We start from the raw sequence: 16,025 nt of genomic DNA on the forward strand, positions 1-16,025 counted from the left end.
AGTTTACCAACGTTTTGATGAGAGATAAATGAAGGGAATAAAACAATCTTACTAGACACAAAAAGCTGGAGTAACTCAGCTAAGCCGGCAGCATCTCTGGAGAGAAGGGTCGAAACGTTTTTTCAGTCTGAAGAAGGGACTCGACCAGAAACGTCACCCATTCCTTCTCTCCAGAAAGGGTGCATGTCCCGCTGAGTTACTCCAGCATTTTGTGTCTATCTTCGGTGTAAGCCAGCATCTGCAGTTTCTCCCGATGCAAAACAGCCTATGCCTTTCAATGATTGATGCCAGACCTTGAACAAATGCAGTTTAAATGGACTTTTGAATGCAATTTTGGAAGGATTGTTTCTTGAAACAAACTGCTCTAAAAGTTTGAAGGAAGGAATTGCAGATACTAGTTTAAACCAAAGATAGACACAAAATGATGGACTAACACAGCTGGTCAGGCAGCATCTCTGGAGAAATAAATAGGTGATGTTTCGGGTCGAGATCGTTCTTCAGGCCGAGTCTTTTTATAGTGTAATATTTCACATTTATTTCTCATTTGAACCTCACATGAAGTTCAAACGAACTTTGGTTTCTGCTGTCATACAACAAGAAAAGAACCAAGACACACACCAACACGATTTACACACACATCCATCACAGTGAATCTCCTCCTCACTGTGATGGAAGGCAAAGTCTTGTCTCTCCCCTGCTCTCCATTCTTCTCCCGATGTCAAAGCCAAAGTCAAAGCCCCCGGCGGGCGCTAGCAAGTCCCGCGGCCATTTAAATCCGCGCCGGGCGATGTAAGGCCCTGCTCCGGGTCTTGATGTTGGAGCCCACGGCGGACGCTAGCAAGTCCCGCGGCTGTTTAAGCCGCGCCGGGCGATGTAAGGCCCTGCTCCGGGTCACTTTCAACCAAAGATTATAGAGGCTTTCAACCCCGCAATTCGGGCGGGAGAAGTTGTTGTTGCTCCGTAAAGCAGTCTCCCACCGGGGACCCGCGATCTCCCGGTGTCACCATCCACCGGAGTCGGGTCGCAGCCGTGCGTCACCACAGCTCTCCACACTCCAAAGCCGGCCAGCAGCTCCGCCGGCTCCGTGACTTGAGCCCCCAGGTCGTTCTGGTTGGAGGCCGCTCCACGGTGCTAGGCCCCAACGACAACGGAGACCCGACAGGGAAAAGGTCCGGTCCCCGTACAGGGAAGAGATTTAACAGTTTCCCCCACCCATCCCCCCACCCCCCCAAACATACACAGTTAAAAACCCACTACAAACTATACCCTCAACGGGACAAAAAAAAAAAAAAAAAAAGACAGACGGACTGCAGAGGCCGCTGTGGCGTCGGTCGCGCCACCCACCGGAAAAATCAAGAGTAACTCGGGAGAGGAACTTGGTACATCACAGAAATTGAGAAGTAAACGGCAAACTTAGACATACACTTGGGAACTTGTTTAAACTCGTGAACATAAACTTGGAATCTCGTAGATAACCAAGAGTTTGATTTTTTCTTTCACTCGGGTTCACTCGTGGGTGGACTCGCACCATGAGACAGGCCCATTTGTGTTCCAACAGATATCTTTGGACATCATTCATAAGGTCATAAGTGATACGAGTAGAATTAGGCCATTCGGCCCATCAAGTCTACTCTGCCATTCAATCATGATTAATCTATCTCTTCATCCTAACCCCATTCTCCTGCCTTCTCCCCATAACCTCTGACACCTGTACTAATCAAGAATCTATTTCTCTCTGACTTAAAAATATCCACCGACTTGGCCTCCACAGCCTCCTGTGGAACAGAATTCCACAGATACACCACTCTGTGACTAAAGACATTTCTCCTCATCCCCTTCCTAAAAGAACGCCCTCTAATGCTGAGGCTATGACCTCTAGTCTAGAGTTTCCCACTAGTGGAAACATCCTCCACATCCTCATATTCTGATTACTTTATGGGCCTGTCCCACTTACGCGCCCTGTCATAGGTCGTTGCAGGACGGCGAAAAATGTTAACATGTTGAAAATCCAGCTGCAACCAGAACAAGGTACGACTCTTTGGAGGACTACTCACGACCATACAGGTTTCATCCCGCGACATGTCTCCAGGGTGTCGCCTGTATGGCCGTGAGTAGTCTCCTCAGTCACCCAAAGAGTTGTAGCGTCTTTCTGGTCGCTGCTGGATTTTCAACATGTTGGAAATTTTCGGCGACCTGCAAAAACGTATGACGGGTGCCGGCAGTCGCTGAAAAAGTCGCGTAAGTGGGACAAGCCCATAAATGAAAGTATCTAATGAAGACCATCAGGACCACAGATTTAGAAATAAAAATAACCTTAAATGAGTAATATGCACACATACCAGGACCACTTCAATGATAAAGCACACAACCAAACTTCTTCATAAGTTATGACATGAATAACCAAAAAATATTGTTTGCATTTCGACCCTCCCTTACCGATAAGGGAGATGTAACTAGGAAAATGGACAATGGAGAACCAGTGGATGTAGTGTACCTGGACTTTCAGAAAACATTTGATAAGGTCCCACATAGGAGATTAGTGGGCAAAATTAGGGCACATGGAATTGGGGGTAGAGTGCTGACATGGTTAGAGAAGTGGTTGGCAGACAGGAAACAAAGAGTAGGGATTAACGGGCCCCTTTCAGAATGGCAGGCAGTGACTAGTGGGGTGCCGTAAGGCTCAGTGCTGGGACCGCAGCTATTTACAATATACATCAATGATTTGGATGAAGGGATTCAAAGTAACATTAGCAAATTTGCAGATGACACAAAGCTGAGTGGCAGTGTGAACTGTGAGGAGGATGCTATGAGAATGCAGGGTGACTTGGGGGTCCTTGTACATCAGTCTATGAAAGTAAGCATGCAGGTACAGCAGGCAGTAAAGAAAGCGAATGGCATGTTGGCCTTTATAACAAGAGGAATCGAATATATGAGCAAAGAGGTCCTTCTGCAGTTGTACAGAGCCCTAGTGAGACCACACCTGGAGTATTGTGTGCAGTTTTGGTCCCCTAATTGAGGAAGGACATTCTTGCTATTGAGGGAGTGCAGCGTAGGTTTACAAGGTTAATTCCCGGGATGGCGGCACTGTCATATGCTGAGAGAATGGAGCAGCTGGGCTTGTACTCTCTGGAGTTTTGAAGGATGAGAGGGCATCTCATTGAAACATATAAGATTGTTAAGGGATTGGACACGCCAGAAGCAGGAAACGTGTTCCCGATGTTGGGGGAGTCCAGAACCAGGGGCCACAGTTTAAGAATAAGGAGTAAGCCAATTAGAACGGAGACGAGGAAACACTTTTTCTCACAGAGTGGTGAGTCTGTGGAATTCTCTGCCTCAGAGGCAGGTTCTCTGGATGCTTTCAAGAGAGAGCTAGATAGGGCTCTTAAAAATAGCGGAGTCAGGGGATATGGGGAGAAGGCAGGAACGGGGTACTGATTGGGGATGATCAGCCATGATCACATTGAATGGCGGTGCTGGCTCGAAGGGCCCAATGGCCTAATCCTGCACCTATTGTCTATTGTACATCATTCAAATCAGTAAAATCATCAGGTACATATTTTAATTACTGGTTTAGATGTAACATTTTCTCAAATTAGCATAACACAGTAAGCACATATTTTGTGTTTAAAGAACCCTATAACTTTTAAAAATACAAACAAGCTTGAAGGAAGTGACAAAGTTAAGCTCAGAAACTCAATTTATACAGCACTGCAACCTCCTAATATAAAAGTTATATTTTGAGTCATATATTCCCAAGGCCTGTTAATTCATTATCTTTGACCCCAATTCCCACCACCCATTTGAACCTATGTTCTTTGATCTTTGGCTCTATAAACCAATCTCCAACATCACAATAACCTTTTAGTCACAACTTGCTTCCAGCATTTTATGTCTATCTTTGCTTCAGAATGAGTTTATATAATGTCACACTTTAATGTTTACATAAACTGTGACCCTTACATTTGCCATTTTCTCAATGTTGCTATTGAATATTGAATTGATACGCAGTAATTAACATTAATAAAAATCGAGCATTCCTATGGTGATGCATGTGTGATAATTCATTTAAACTTTAACCAAACTGGGATACAACTCCAAAAATATATTTATCTCAGTTAAAAATATTCCATTAAACACAGATAAAAATAATTAATTGACCTCATATTAAATCTTCACCAGTCTCTCGGTAATATTTAAGAACCAAAGATGTCTTTGCATGAAGAAAGGGGCCTGAAATTGTTGCCATGGCACCATTATGACAGCATGGAGAGTTAACATCTCAAAATACATCAGAGATTAACACATCACTCTAGAACTAAACACCATTTTGAATCGCAACTTCCATCTAAGACAACAAAACAAGATCTGTATACTCAAATAGATTCAAAATATTTCATAATAGGAAGAGCAAAATTTACACAGAACGAAAACAACAGTTACAACAAACTATCTGCCTGCATATATTCATTCATATTACTGTCTCCGACTACAATCTATCTCTGTCCTGCCCACTCCCCTGACATCTGTCTGAAGAAGGGTCTCGACCCGAAACGTTCCCTCTCTCCAGACATGCTGCCTATCCCACCGAGTTACTCCAGCATTTTGTGTCTACCTTCAATTTACACCAGCATCTGCAGTTCTTTCCTACGCATATATTCATTGTTCTTTGTGGGACATTACAGCAGTACATTTGCAAGGAAAGAGCATAAATTACTCTTTTTTTTTTAAATTAACCCGAAGTAAACTGCTTTAGTGCAGCTGACAAGAAGAAAGGTGCTGCTCTTTTTTGAGCCCAAAATTAAAAATTCAGCCTCCAATATGCCAAATTAAACACTTTTCTATCAGCGTGTTTCAGCAGATGGGCAAACCTCAAATCAGCGCGAGAAGCTTGTCACAACCCTAACCACCAACTCACCATCCCTCAGTCTTGACCCTTATTTCTGACATCAGACTATGAAATCTGAACCCTTCCTGTTCGTTCATGACCCTTGCCCCTGTGACCACGCTGGAAAATGCAAATTTTCACTGTTCTTTAATGATCCTTGCCTCTTTGACCAAACTGGATTCTTCAGATCTTTGGTCTGAAGAAGCATCCTGAACCAAAACATCACCTATTCAAGCTCTTCAAAGATGCTGGCTGACTAGCTGAGTTACTCCAGCACTTGGTGTCCTTTTCTGGATAAAGTAAACCATTCCTATTCCTGAGATACAAAATGCTGGAGTAACTCAGGACAGGCAGCATCTCTGGAGAAAAGGAATGGGCGAATGGGTTTTGGGTTGAGACACCTCTTTCCTTCCTATTCCTTTAACCAGGCCAGATAATGTAAACCCTCTCCATTATTTCATGACCCATGTCTCTTTAACCAAACTGAATAATGTAAACCCTCTCCATTACTTCATGAACCTTGTCTCGTTGACTGGGCTGGATATTGTAAACCCACTCCTTCTTCCATGACCCTTGTCATGTTGACCAGGGTAGATAAACACCACAGGTACACAAAAAAGCTGGAGAAACTCAGCGGGTGCAGCAGCATCTATGGAGCGAAGGAAATAGGCAACGTTTCGGGCCGAAACCCTTCTTCAGATAAACACCACTCTGTTCTTGGCCCGCAGCACGCCATTGGGTTCAATGGCAGGGTATAATCAGATTGGTTGGGAGGAGCAAGACGCCATTCATAATTACATTGGTCCCGATAGGGTCGCCCATGGCCAGACCCCACTATTCCCGTCAATTCATGGGTGGCGTTTCACCACAACGACCCACCACCCAGGCCACCCATGTCCCCTGTACATGCTCTCAATAAACGAGTCAACAAGTGTCATAGCCCGAAGCTGACAGGACTCATCCCCCTCCCTCACACACCCTCTCCTCACCCCTCCCTCCCTCCCTCTCTTTCCCCTCCATCCTTCTCCCATCTCCTCCCTGCTCCTGTCCAATTTCCACTCTCCTCCCTTCCCCCTCCACCGCCCTCTCCCCATTGCCCCCTCTCCATTGCTCCCTCTCCCATTGCCTCCTCTCCCCCATTGCTCTCCTCCCCCTCCCTCTCCCTTCTCTCCCTCACCCTCTCCCCCATTGCCCCCTCTCTCCCCATTGCCCCCTCTCTGTCCCCATTTCCCTCTCTCCCCCATCGCCCCCCCTCTCTCCCCCATCGCCCCCCCTCTCTCCCCCATTGCCCCCTCTCCTCACTCACATCTCTCCTCCATTGCCCCCTCCACCACCCTCTCCCCCATTGCCCCCGTCACCACCCACTCCCCCATTGCCCCCTCTCTCTCCCCCATTGCCCCCTCTCTCTCCCCCATTGCCCCCTCTCTCTTCCCCATTGCCCCCGTCACCACCCTCTCCCCCATTGCCCCCTCTCTCTCCCCCATTGCCCCCTCTCCTCACTCACATCCACTCCGCCAACTGTCCTCCTCACCGGGGTCCTTCCAGCGGCCGCCTTCCACACCGCCTATCCCCCGCATTCACAAATTCCAAACCAACATCCATCCCACTCACCGTACACCGAGGGAAGGAAAATACACCTCCCTTTCGTGGCGCTTGGTAATAAATAATAGAACCTCTCGTTGCTAGGCCGGATTATATTGAAGTGCCAAGGAAGGAACTGCAGATGCTGGTTTGCATCGAGCATAGACACAAAAAGCTGGAGTAACTCAGCGGATCAGGCAGCATCTCTGGGGGAATAAAAGGAATAAGTGACCATGTCGGGTCCAGACCCTTCTACAGACGCAAGTGCGGCGGACACCTAAAGGTCTTTGCTTTCTGCGGCGGCGCAGGGAATCGCGGGAGTTGTAGTTTAGTTCGCGCCTCAGTGACGTCGAGGGAAGTGAGCCGAGGATCCGCGTGGACTACAGGTCCCAGGGTGCAGTGGGGGCGCGGCAAGGCCGCGGATGAGCAGGAGCTGCAAGCGGTGAGGATTTGGGGCTGAGATGAGGGATTTGTTCTGCGAGGAAGCGGTAGCAGGTGTTGGCACCGCGACCGCCCTTGGTTAATCACTTTAATTACTGTTCCCGATCAAAAACAACACAATGCATCTGTTTTATGAGCATGTAATGTCTGGATTGATTATTCTTGCATCCACCGCTTGTACAGCAGACCAGCTGCCTAGTTCAACATTGAATGTTTGAGACTAGGAGTTACATAGTACGGAAACAAGCCCTTCTACCCCAGTCGTTCATGCTGATCAAGGTGCTCCATCTAAGCGAGTCCCAATGTCCATATCCCTTTAAACCTTTCCTATCCACAAACCTGTCCAAGTGTCTTTTAAATGTTGCCACACTACTTCCTCTGCCAAGTCGCTCCATATACTTGGATTGGAAAAAATAGCTCCGCAGGTTTCTACTAACTCTTCTAAAACCTATTTTCTTTGGTTCTTGATTCCATTATCTCGGGTAAACGACTATACATTCACCCTAACTATTCTCCTTATGATTTTATACACCTGTATAAGATCACTCCTTGCCCCTGCACCCCAAGGAATAAAGTTCTAGCCCACCCAACCTAACCCTATATTTCAGGCCCTCAAGTCCAGGCAACTCGCAAATCTTCGCTGCACTCTTTCCAGCTTAATGGCATCCTTTTGTATATCGCAATGACCAAAAGTGAACACAATACTTCAAGTGCTGCCTCACTGACATCTTGACAACTGTAACATAACATCCCAACATCTATACTAAACACCCTGACTGATGAAGGCCAACGTACCAAAAGCTCTGTTTGCCACCTTATCTACTTATGATGTCACTTTCAGGGAACGATATACCTGTACTCTTTGATCCTCAGGTCCACAACATTCACCAGGGCCCTACCATTTACTGTTAACAAATTATTGCCATTCTGTTTGTTGCAGTTTTTGAATTTAGTAGTTTTTCACTCCTGTCACAAACTCATGCTAAAATTGTAGGAAACATTAAGTGGAGACTGAAACATTACATTACACATTGATCTTTTTGTTTTATCAAAACTCCATTCTAAGCTTTCACCAATGATGTGTAGTCATTTTCTAGATTTAACTTCTTCAAAATTAAGACACATTTCCAGAAAAAGAGGGGAAACGTGAATGGGAATAATCAGGTAGTTTATTCAAGAAACTAGAATGGGCCAAATAGTATTTTGGCTGCAGCAAGCAATCAGCTGGGAGAGCTCAGCAGTTCAAGCAGCATCAGGGGTTAGGAAGAATATTTGATGTTTTGAGTTGAAACCCTGCATCAGGACTCATTTTCCAGATCATGGCATTTGCAGTCTAGTGTGTTGACATAGCCTTTGAGGTGTATAGATTTGATTTTTAGTCTGCTTTATCTCTGAAATTAGATTCCAAACTGAAAAACTCATATTTTTTGTGTAACTGAAACCTCAATACTAATTCTAAGTTCTTATAATTTACAAGTCAACGCACTTTAGGAACTTCCATTTCTTTAATTCCAAGTTAGGATTTTACTGGCATTTTAGCTGCAGACTTTGAATGTGTTTAAAAGTTCATATAATAATTAAAGATGATGTCAGTTGGTCATGTTTTTGTTCATAAGTTCAATGGGATTTGTATACTGATTTATTTGTACAATGTAGATCTGCCGCTTAAAGCACAACTGTTAGAGAGTCATGCAGCATGGAAACAGGCCCGTCGGCCTATCTTGTCCATGCTAACCAAGATAGTTTAATTTGCCGGTGACTGCCCTCTATCCCTCAAACCTTCCCTATCCAAGAGTGTTTATTTGTCATATGCACCTATTATGAAGCAGACAATGTTCCAGCTTTACAGACAAGATATATAACAACAATAGCAATAAATAATAATAAGATTCCAGTGATTTAAATTAAACTGGACCACGATAATTCAAATACCAAAGTACATGGAGTAACCATGTAGTGCAAGTCCATACTGGTTTGTTGCTGAGGTGGGTACTGTGATTAGGGTTGTGAAGGGTGGTTGAAGAACCTGATGGTTGATGGGAAGAAGCTGTTTAAGAGAGCATGGCCAGAGTGGTGTGTCTTTGATGATATTACCTGCCTTCTTGAGGCAGTGCTTCCTGTAAATCACTTCCATGCTGGGAAGGTCTGTTACAGGCCGGGCGATGATCACCACTTTCTGAAGCCACCTTCGTACATGAGCCTTTGAATTTCAGAATGGGCTGTGAAGCAACTGGTCAATATGCTTACCATTGCACACCTGTAGAAATTCAATAGAATATTCAGCGCCTTCTGCAGTTGTTGAAGCATTGGTGAGCTTTCTTTGTGATTACTTTAATGTGTCAGGCCCAGGGCAGATCATCAGAGATGTGTTCACCCAGGAACTTGAAACTGTTCACACTCTCCATCGTCGTCCTGCCATAAAGAGAGATGCATGGTCTCTCGACACTTCCTTCCAAACATTAACAATCAGCCACTAGGTCTTGCGAACATTGAGAGGAAGATTATTGCTCTGGCATCATTAAATCAGATTATCAATCTAGCTTTTGTACTCTAGCTGTTATCCAATGATGCTGGCATCATCGTCGAATGTAAAGATGGCATTGCACTGTCTCTGGTTACGTCATCATGGGTATAGAGTGGGGCAGGGGGCTGAGCATGCAGCCCTGAGACAGCGCTGCCAACATTGGGTGAGAGTTGGGAGTGAGAAATTGCAAGAGACCAAGCCCGAAGGAGCGTAGCAACCGAGGGGTGGGGGGAGGGTGTGGGAGGGGGGTGTCCCCCTTCCCATTGGTACAGCGATTTGCATTTTTCAGTTTGAAATTGGGCAATCTGGTGCATACTGTAGCATGTTGGCCTTTATAACAAGAGGAATCGAATATAGAGGTCCTTCTGCAGTTGCCCAGAGCCCTAGTGAGACCACACCTGGAGTATTGTGTGCAGTTTTGGTCCCCTCATTTGAGGAAGGACATTCTTGCTGTTGAGGGAGTGCAGCGTAGGTTTACAAGGTTAATTCCCAGGATGGCGGGACTGTCATATGCTGAGAGAATGGAGTAGCTGGGCTTGTACTCTGGAGTTTAGAAGGATGAGAGGGTATCTCATTGAAACATAAAAGGTTGTTAAGGGTTTGGACACGCTAGAGGCAGGAAACATGTTCCCGATGTTGGGAGAGTCCAGAACCAGGGGCCACAGTTTAAGAATAAGGAGTAAGCCATTTAGAACGGAGATGAGGAAACACTTTTTCTCACAGAGAGTGGTGATGCTTTCAAGAGAGAGCTAGATAGGGCTCTTAAAAATAGCGGAGTCTGGGGATATGGGGAGAAGGCAGGAACGGGATACTGATTGGGGATGATCAGGCATGATCACATTGAATGGCGGTGCTGGCTCGAAGGGCCGAATGGCCTACTCCTGCACCTGTTGTCTATTGTCTATTGTCTATTGAGTCTATTAACTTACACTTGAATGCAATATTTACGCTTTAAATTAGATTAGCTATGAATAAGGTTAGGCTAAATTACATTCCTAATTACATTCCACAGTAGAGCCAGACTCTGATCAACAGGTGCATCACATGAATGATCTTAGTAAATTCATGTATGCAAATCAGATTATAATCAAACACTTGGCCCATGTTGACCAACCTGGGTCTGACTGCACACTTGGTACTACTCCTGACCCGGACTCCAGTTGCATACCTTCTCTCATTCCTGACCCTGAGTCCAGCCTTACACCTGCTACTTTCCCAATATTTAACTGAAGGAAATAATGGGTTATTGGGCTGTATGTTGTGAGAGACAGCCTGATACCTTGCATGTCATTTTAATATTACACTTTTCCCATCCCCCTGGATATTCCGGATTGATAAATTAAGGTTTTGGCAACTAATTACAAATCAATAACATTAGCCAACTCCGAAACACGAAGCGCTGAGCATTGGGATCCAGACATCACGGACAACTGGCCTCAGTTCCCTGCTCACATCTGGCAGTGCTCTCTGTCTGAACCAGGGGCAACATAGTGTTTTTGAAAGTGGGGAGGCAGAGCGATCATTGATCACTGGCCTTGGGGGTACCCGGTGAGGGAGTGGAGGAACTGGGTGGGAGGGGGGGTGTTCCCCCTCCCACGATAGGGACATTTTCAAATTTGATGTAATAAAATCATGTTTTAGTGCATTGTAGAAGTATCATTTCACTGTTTTTTGTTTGAAGTATTTTTAAGAGGTAACTTTTTAAGGAATAACTTTTTCTACACAAAGGGTGGTGGGTGTATGGAACAAGCTGCCAGAGGAGGCAGTTGAGGCAGGGACTATCCCAACATTTAAGAAACTGTTAGACTGATACATGGATAGGGCAGGTTTGGAGGGATATGGACCAAAAGCAGATAGTGTAGCTGGGACATGTTGGCGGGTGTGGGCAAGTTCCACTGCAGGGCCTGTTTTCACATTGAATCACTCTATGACTACATTATACCTCCAACATGCATGAATGCTTCAAAATCAAGTGGTTGAGTTTTATTGCCATATACTCAAGCATAGAAACATAGAAAATAGGTGCAGGAATAGGCTATTCGGCCCTTAGAGCCAGCACTGCCATTCAATATGATCATGGCTGTTCATCTAAAATCAGTACCTCTTTCCTGTTTTTTCCCCATATCCCTTGATTTCGCTAGCCCCAAAAGTTAAATGTAACTCTCTCTTGAAAACATCCAGTGAATTGGCCTCCACTGCCTTCTGTGGCAGAGAATTCCACAGATTCACAACTTTCTGGGTGAAGAAAGTTTGTCCTCATCTCAGTCTTAAATGGCCTACCCCTTATTCTTAAACTGTGACCCCCTGGTTCTGAACTCCCCCAACATCGGGAACATTTTTCCTGCAGTTACAGTAAGTGAAAATCTAGCTGGCAAGCCGGTCACCAGGGCAAATTCGGCACAGATACTCTCATGGCCGCGGCGCAATGCTTCTGACACCTCTGAGGCTGCTCCATTGCCAGAGCTGCAGCAAGCAACTTGCCAGCCCGGCAAACACTCGCCAGCCCCGGCTCCTCGTCCGCATCTGTCCCCGCCGCTGCTTCTGCTTCCATCTCTACCTCAGCCCCGGCTCCAACACCCCCGGCCCATGCAGTTGATATGTGTTTTTACATTTTCGTTGATCACAGAATTTCTCACGACAGAGCGAGAGAGTTGGCAACCCTGCCTGAGATGCCCCTGTGCTAATGGTCAGAGGTGTTGTTGCTAATTTGCACTGAGGTCTGTCGATGAGGAAGTCGAAGATACAGTTGCATAGGGGAAAGCAGAAACCTAGTTCCCTAAGTTTGTTGATGAGTTTGGAAGAGGTGATGATGATGAATGCCAAGGTGTAGTAGATGAACAAAAGTCTGACATACGTACATGCATCTCTCCAAGTGTCCTTCAAATATCACAATTGTATCCGCCTCTACCACTTCCTCAGACAACTCATTGCATGTATGCACCATCTCTATGTGGAAAAAGTTACCCCTTTGATCCCTTTTTAAATCTTTCCCTTTCAGCTTAAACCTGTGCCTTCTACTGTTAGATTCCCCTACTCTGAGAAAAAGACTGGCTAGTCATTTTATCTATTGTCCTCATAATTTTATATATCTCTGTAATGTCTCTCGTCAACCCCCTATGACTCAAACCCACCAGATCTAGTCACATCCCCAAATCTTTTTGTTTGTGTCCTCTCCAATTTAATGACACCCTTCCTGTAGCCGGGCAAGAAGGATTGTACATAGTACTTCAAACGTTACCTTACCAACATCGTATATAGCCTTAACTTCCAACTCCCGTGATCAATACCCTGACTGATGAAGGCAAGCATGCCAAATGTAAGAGTTTCATTGTTCCGTTGCGGTACAAATGACAATTCAACAAGACTGCCATCTTCACCACCCTGTCTACCTGTGTTCTATTCATGGAACCATGAATCTGCATCCCTCAGTCTCTGTGTTCTGCTGCAGAAGCTTAACTGTATAAGTCCTGTTCCACCAAGCACACCTCGCATTTATCTGAATCAAACTCCATCTGCCGTTACTCAGCACATTGGTCCAGATGATCAACATGGCGTTGTAATCATGAATAACCTTCTTCACTGTCCACTATGCCATCATCCTCTGCTATCCTTATGACTCGTTCATCAGAATTTTCTTGTTGCAAATGCTTCTTCTCTAAAAAGTCTGAGTTTCTCAAAAAAAGTCAAGGTATAGTGAAAAGCTTATGTTGTATCTAAACAGATCAGATATACCATACATAAGTCCAATCAAATCAAACTCAAGTAATAGATAGAGCAAAGGGGAAGATACAGCGTTCAGTATATAGTTCTCAGCATTGTAGCGCAGTCACGCCTTCAACCTTGATTCAGCACCTCATCCATAGCTGTGCTCCCTTTGTACATAGCTTAGTGGGGTTAAGACTTTGGGGTCTGTCTTCAACCACAACCTTCTGACTCAGTCAGCATGTTACCGACTGAACCACAACTAGCACTTGCCAAAGTAATTTTTTTGTAATTTTATAGAAGACTAGATCAAGTGGGCCCCGTTGGGTCCCTGTCAGACGGGAGGCCTGGCCCCCTAACACAACCTGTTCCCCAACGTAAGATTCCACCACTCCCCTGCCTCCCCCAGCACTGGGTTTAAAAATAAATTCCAATTGCACATCCCCTGCCTCCCCCAGCACTTCCAATTCCAATTCCACTTGCCCTGGCCCTATCTCCTCCTGTGCTGGCAGGAGTAAGTGTTCTATGATGGCAACATTATTGCAAACATCGAGTTGAGAACTGTGAGATTGCATTCAGATGAAAACTTGGTGGAAGCACAGGGTGTTCCTGGATCGCAACGTTGTATGGAAGTTTGTTGCAAGCTGGGACAGCAAGGATTTAACAGTAAAAATCTTTTTAAAGTTGGCTTTTTTAAACCTTTAAATATCAATAACGTGAAATATAACATCAAATCTGAAGGAAACTTGACAAGGGCGATGACGGGAAAAAGCTGAGTAACGTTGTGCAAAAAGTTTAGCGTTACCGTGTACCGTTTTGCCGTAGATACGATCACACAGACAGACACACACGCACACATATAGAAACAAGACGAGACTTTTAATAGATGTCGGACCTTAAATTGCTGGTGGCTATATTTGTTTTGCATTTCCCCTTTTATTTATTGAACATTTTTTGATTGCTTATTATGTTATCTACTGAGTGCTGTCCTTACAAACCGGTTGTGTCGCTGCATGTCAGAATTTCATTGTTCTGCTTTTGTACATATGACAATAAAACACTCTCTAGTGTGCCTTAGATCGACACAAAATGCTGGAATATTTTGGAGCGGGTCAGGCAGCGTTCCTGGGGGACATGGATGGGTGGAGGCCTAGTCACTGGATGGATTTAAGAGAGAGTTAGATAGAGCTCTTGAGGCTAGTGGAATCAAGGGATATCGGGAGAAGGCAGGCATGGGTTATTGATTGGGGATGATCAGCCATGATCACAATGAATGGCGGTGCTGGCTTGAAGCCAGTGTGGGTGGGCGGCGCGACCGACGTCGCAGCGGCCTCTGCAGTCTGTCTGTGTTTTTTTTGTTTTTTTTGTCCCTTTGAGGGTATAGTTTGTAGTGGGCTTTTAAATGTGTATGTGTGGTGGGTGGGGGAAACTTTTAAATCTCTTCCCTGCACGGAGACCCGACCTTTTCTCTGTCGGGTCTCCGTTGTCGTTGGGACCTAGCCCCGTGGAGCGGCCTCCAACGGAACGACCTGGGGGCTCAAGTCACGGAGCCTGCGGAGCTGCGGACCTACCATCATGGAGCTGGCCAGCTTCGGAGTGTGAGGAGTTCGGAGTGTGGAGAGCTGCGGTGGCGCGCGGCTGCGACCCGACTCCGGTGGATGGTGACACCGGGAGCTCGCGGGTCCCCGGTGGGAGACTGCTTTGCGGGGCTCCGGCAACGGCGACTTCTCCCGCTCGAATTGCGGGGTTGAGAATGACCTGGAGCGGGGCCTTACATCGCCCGGTGCGGCTTAAACAGCCGCGGACTTGCTAGCACCCGCCGGGGGCTCCAACATCAAGCCCGACGCGGATTTAAGTGGCCGCGGGACACTTACCATCGCCCGCCGGGGGCTTTGACTTTGACATCGGGAGAAGAATGGAGAGCAGGGGATAGACAAGACTTTGCCTTCCATCACAGTGAGGAGGAGATTCACTGTGATGGATGTTTGTGTAAATTGTGTTGGTGTGTGTCTTGGTTCTTTTCTTGTATGGCTGCAGAAACCAAATTTCGTTTGAACCTCATGTGAGGTTCAAATGACAAATAAATGGTATTGTATTGTATTGTATTGTAAGGGCCGAATGGCCTCCTCCCGTACCTATTTTCTATGTTTCTATAACTCGCCTTGCTGCATTATAGCTCCAAATTGATTTCATAGCTGCTTCACAGAGGGGTTCAGAATAGGCCAGTACTAGCCTTTTGTTTGATATCCCATATTTGATATGACTTTGGATTTCTTGTGGTGTTTCTGTGATAATTAATTGAGATTGGGTCATCTGTCATTAAAGGAGCTATGACATGTGGAGAAGTATGTACGTGTGGGAGATTTGGGCCTGATATTTTTCAGTGGAATTAAGAATGTAATGGAAATGTCTACATCAATAAATCTTGTAAATGCAAAACACCATTGTACCTACAAATAGGATCTATTGAATAGAGCATTCCATACTGCAAATAGATCAATTACAGTGAGAAACTTTTAGCTTACAGTTAGCTTAATAAGCCAGTTCAGATTTGTTATCTCATTTGTTGGATGGAAAAGGGAGGATTTTATATTTTGGATCTGCAAATGTTATAGTTTACAATTTTGTTATGCATCTAGAAAAATATTAATGCTCTTACTGAGCATTGTGAAACGATTTGAGGTCCTCTTTGGTTTTATATTTACAGTATTGTTGTCCCTTTCAATACGCTGTCTTACCGATACTGTAATATAACTATGCCTACAAATCGTACCTCCGCAGGTTTTTGTAGCTGATTATTTCTGCTGCCCCCAGCCCCAATAATTTGGATTACTCCTGATGCATAGGAGAATAATCTTTACTAGTGGTGCCTCACAGTACCAGAGATCCAGG

The 16,025-nt window shown here is 45.3% G+C and overlaps 2 protein-coding genes across 3 annotated transcripts in view; one reads left to right on the forward strand and one right to left on the reverse strand.

Moving 5' to 3' along the window:
• aimp1 (aminoacyl tRNA synthetase complex interacting multifunctional protein 1) overlaps positions 1 to 6,772 on the reverse strand; it is a 50,462-nt gene extending 43,690 nt beyond the window's left edge. The window contains exon 1 of one of the 2 annotated variants that reach the window (XM_033022126.1): positions 6,497 to 6,772. Coding sequence is in view for 1 of the 2 variants with exons in the window: in XM_033022122.1 (XP_032878013.1) it covers positions 6,390 to 6,391 (2 nt within the window). In the remaining variant the exon portion in view is untranslated. Of the gene's footprint in view, positions 1 to 6,389 lie in introns of both variants that reach the window. The other variant, XM_033022122.1, reaches the window with a different exon arrangement.
• A 74-nt stretch (positions 6,773 to 6,846) lies between these two features.
• tbck (TBC1 domain containing kinase) overlaps positions 6,847 to 16,025 on the forward strand; it is a 264,109-nt gene continuing 254,930 nt past the window's right edge. The window contains exon 1 of the mRNA XM_033022118.1: positions 6,847 to 6,908. The gene's annotated coding sequence lies outside the window, so the exon portion shown is untranslated. The remainder of the gene's footprint in view (positions 6,909 to 16,025) is intronic.

Source organism: Amblyraja radiata, chromosome 1 (assembly GCF_010909765.2).
Source record: "Amblyraja radiata isolate CabotCenter1 chromosome 1, sAmbRad1.1.pri, whole genome shotgun sequence".
Classification (NCBI taxonomy): Eukaryota; Metazoa; Chordata; class Chondrichthyes; order Rajiformes; family Rajidae; genus Amblyraja; species Amblyraja radiata.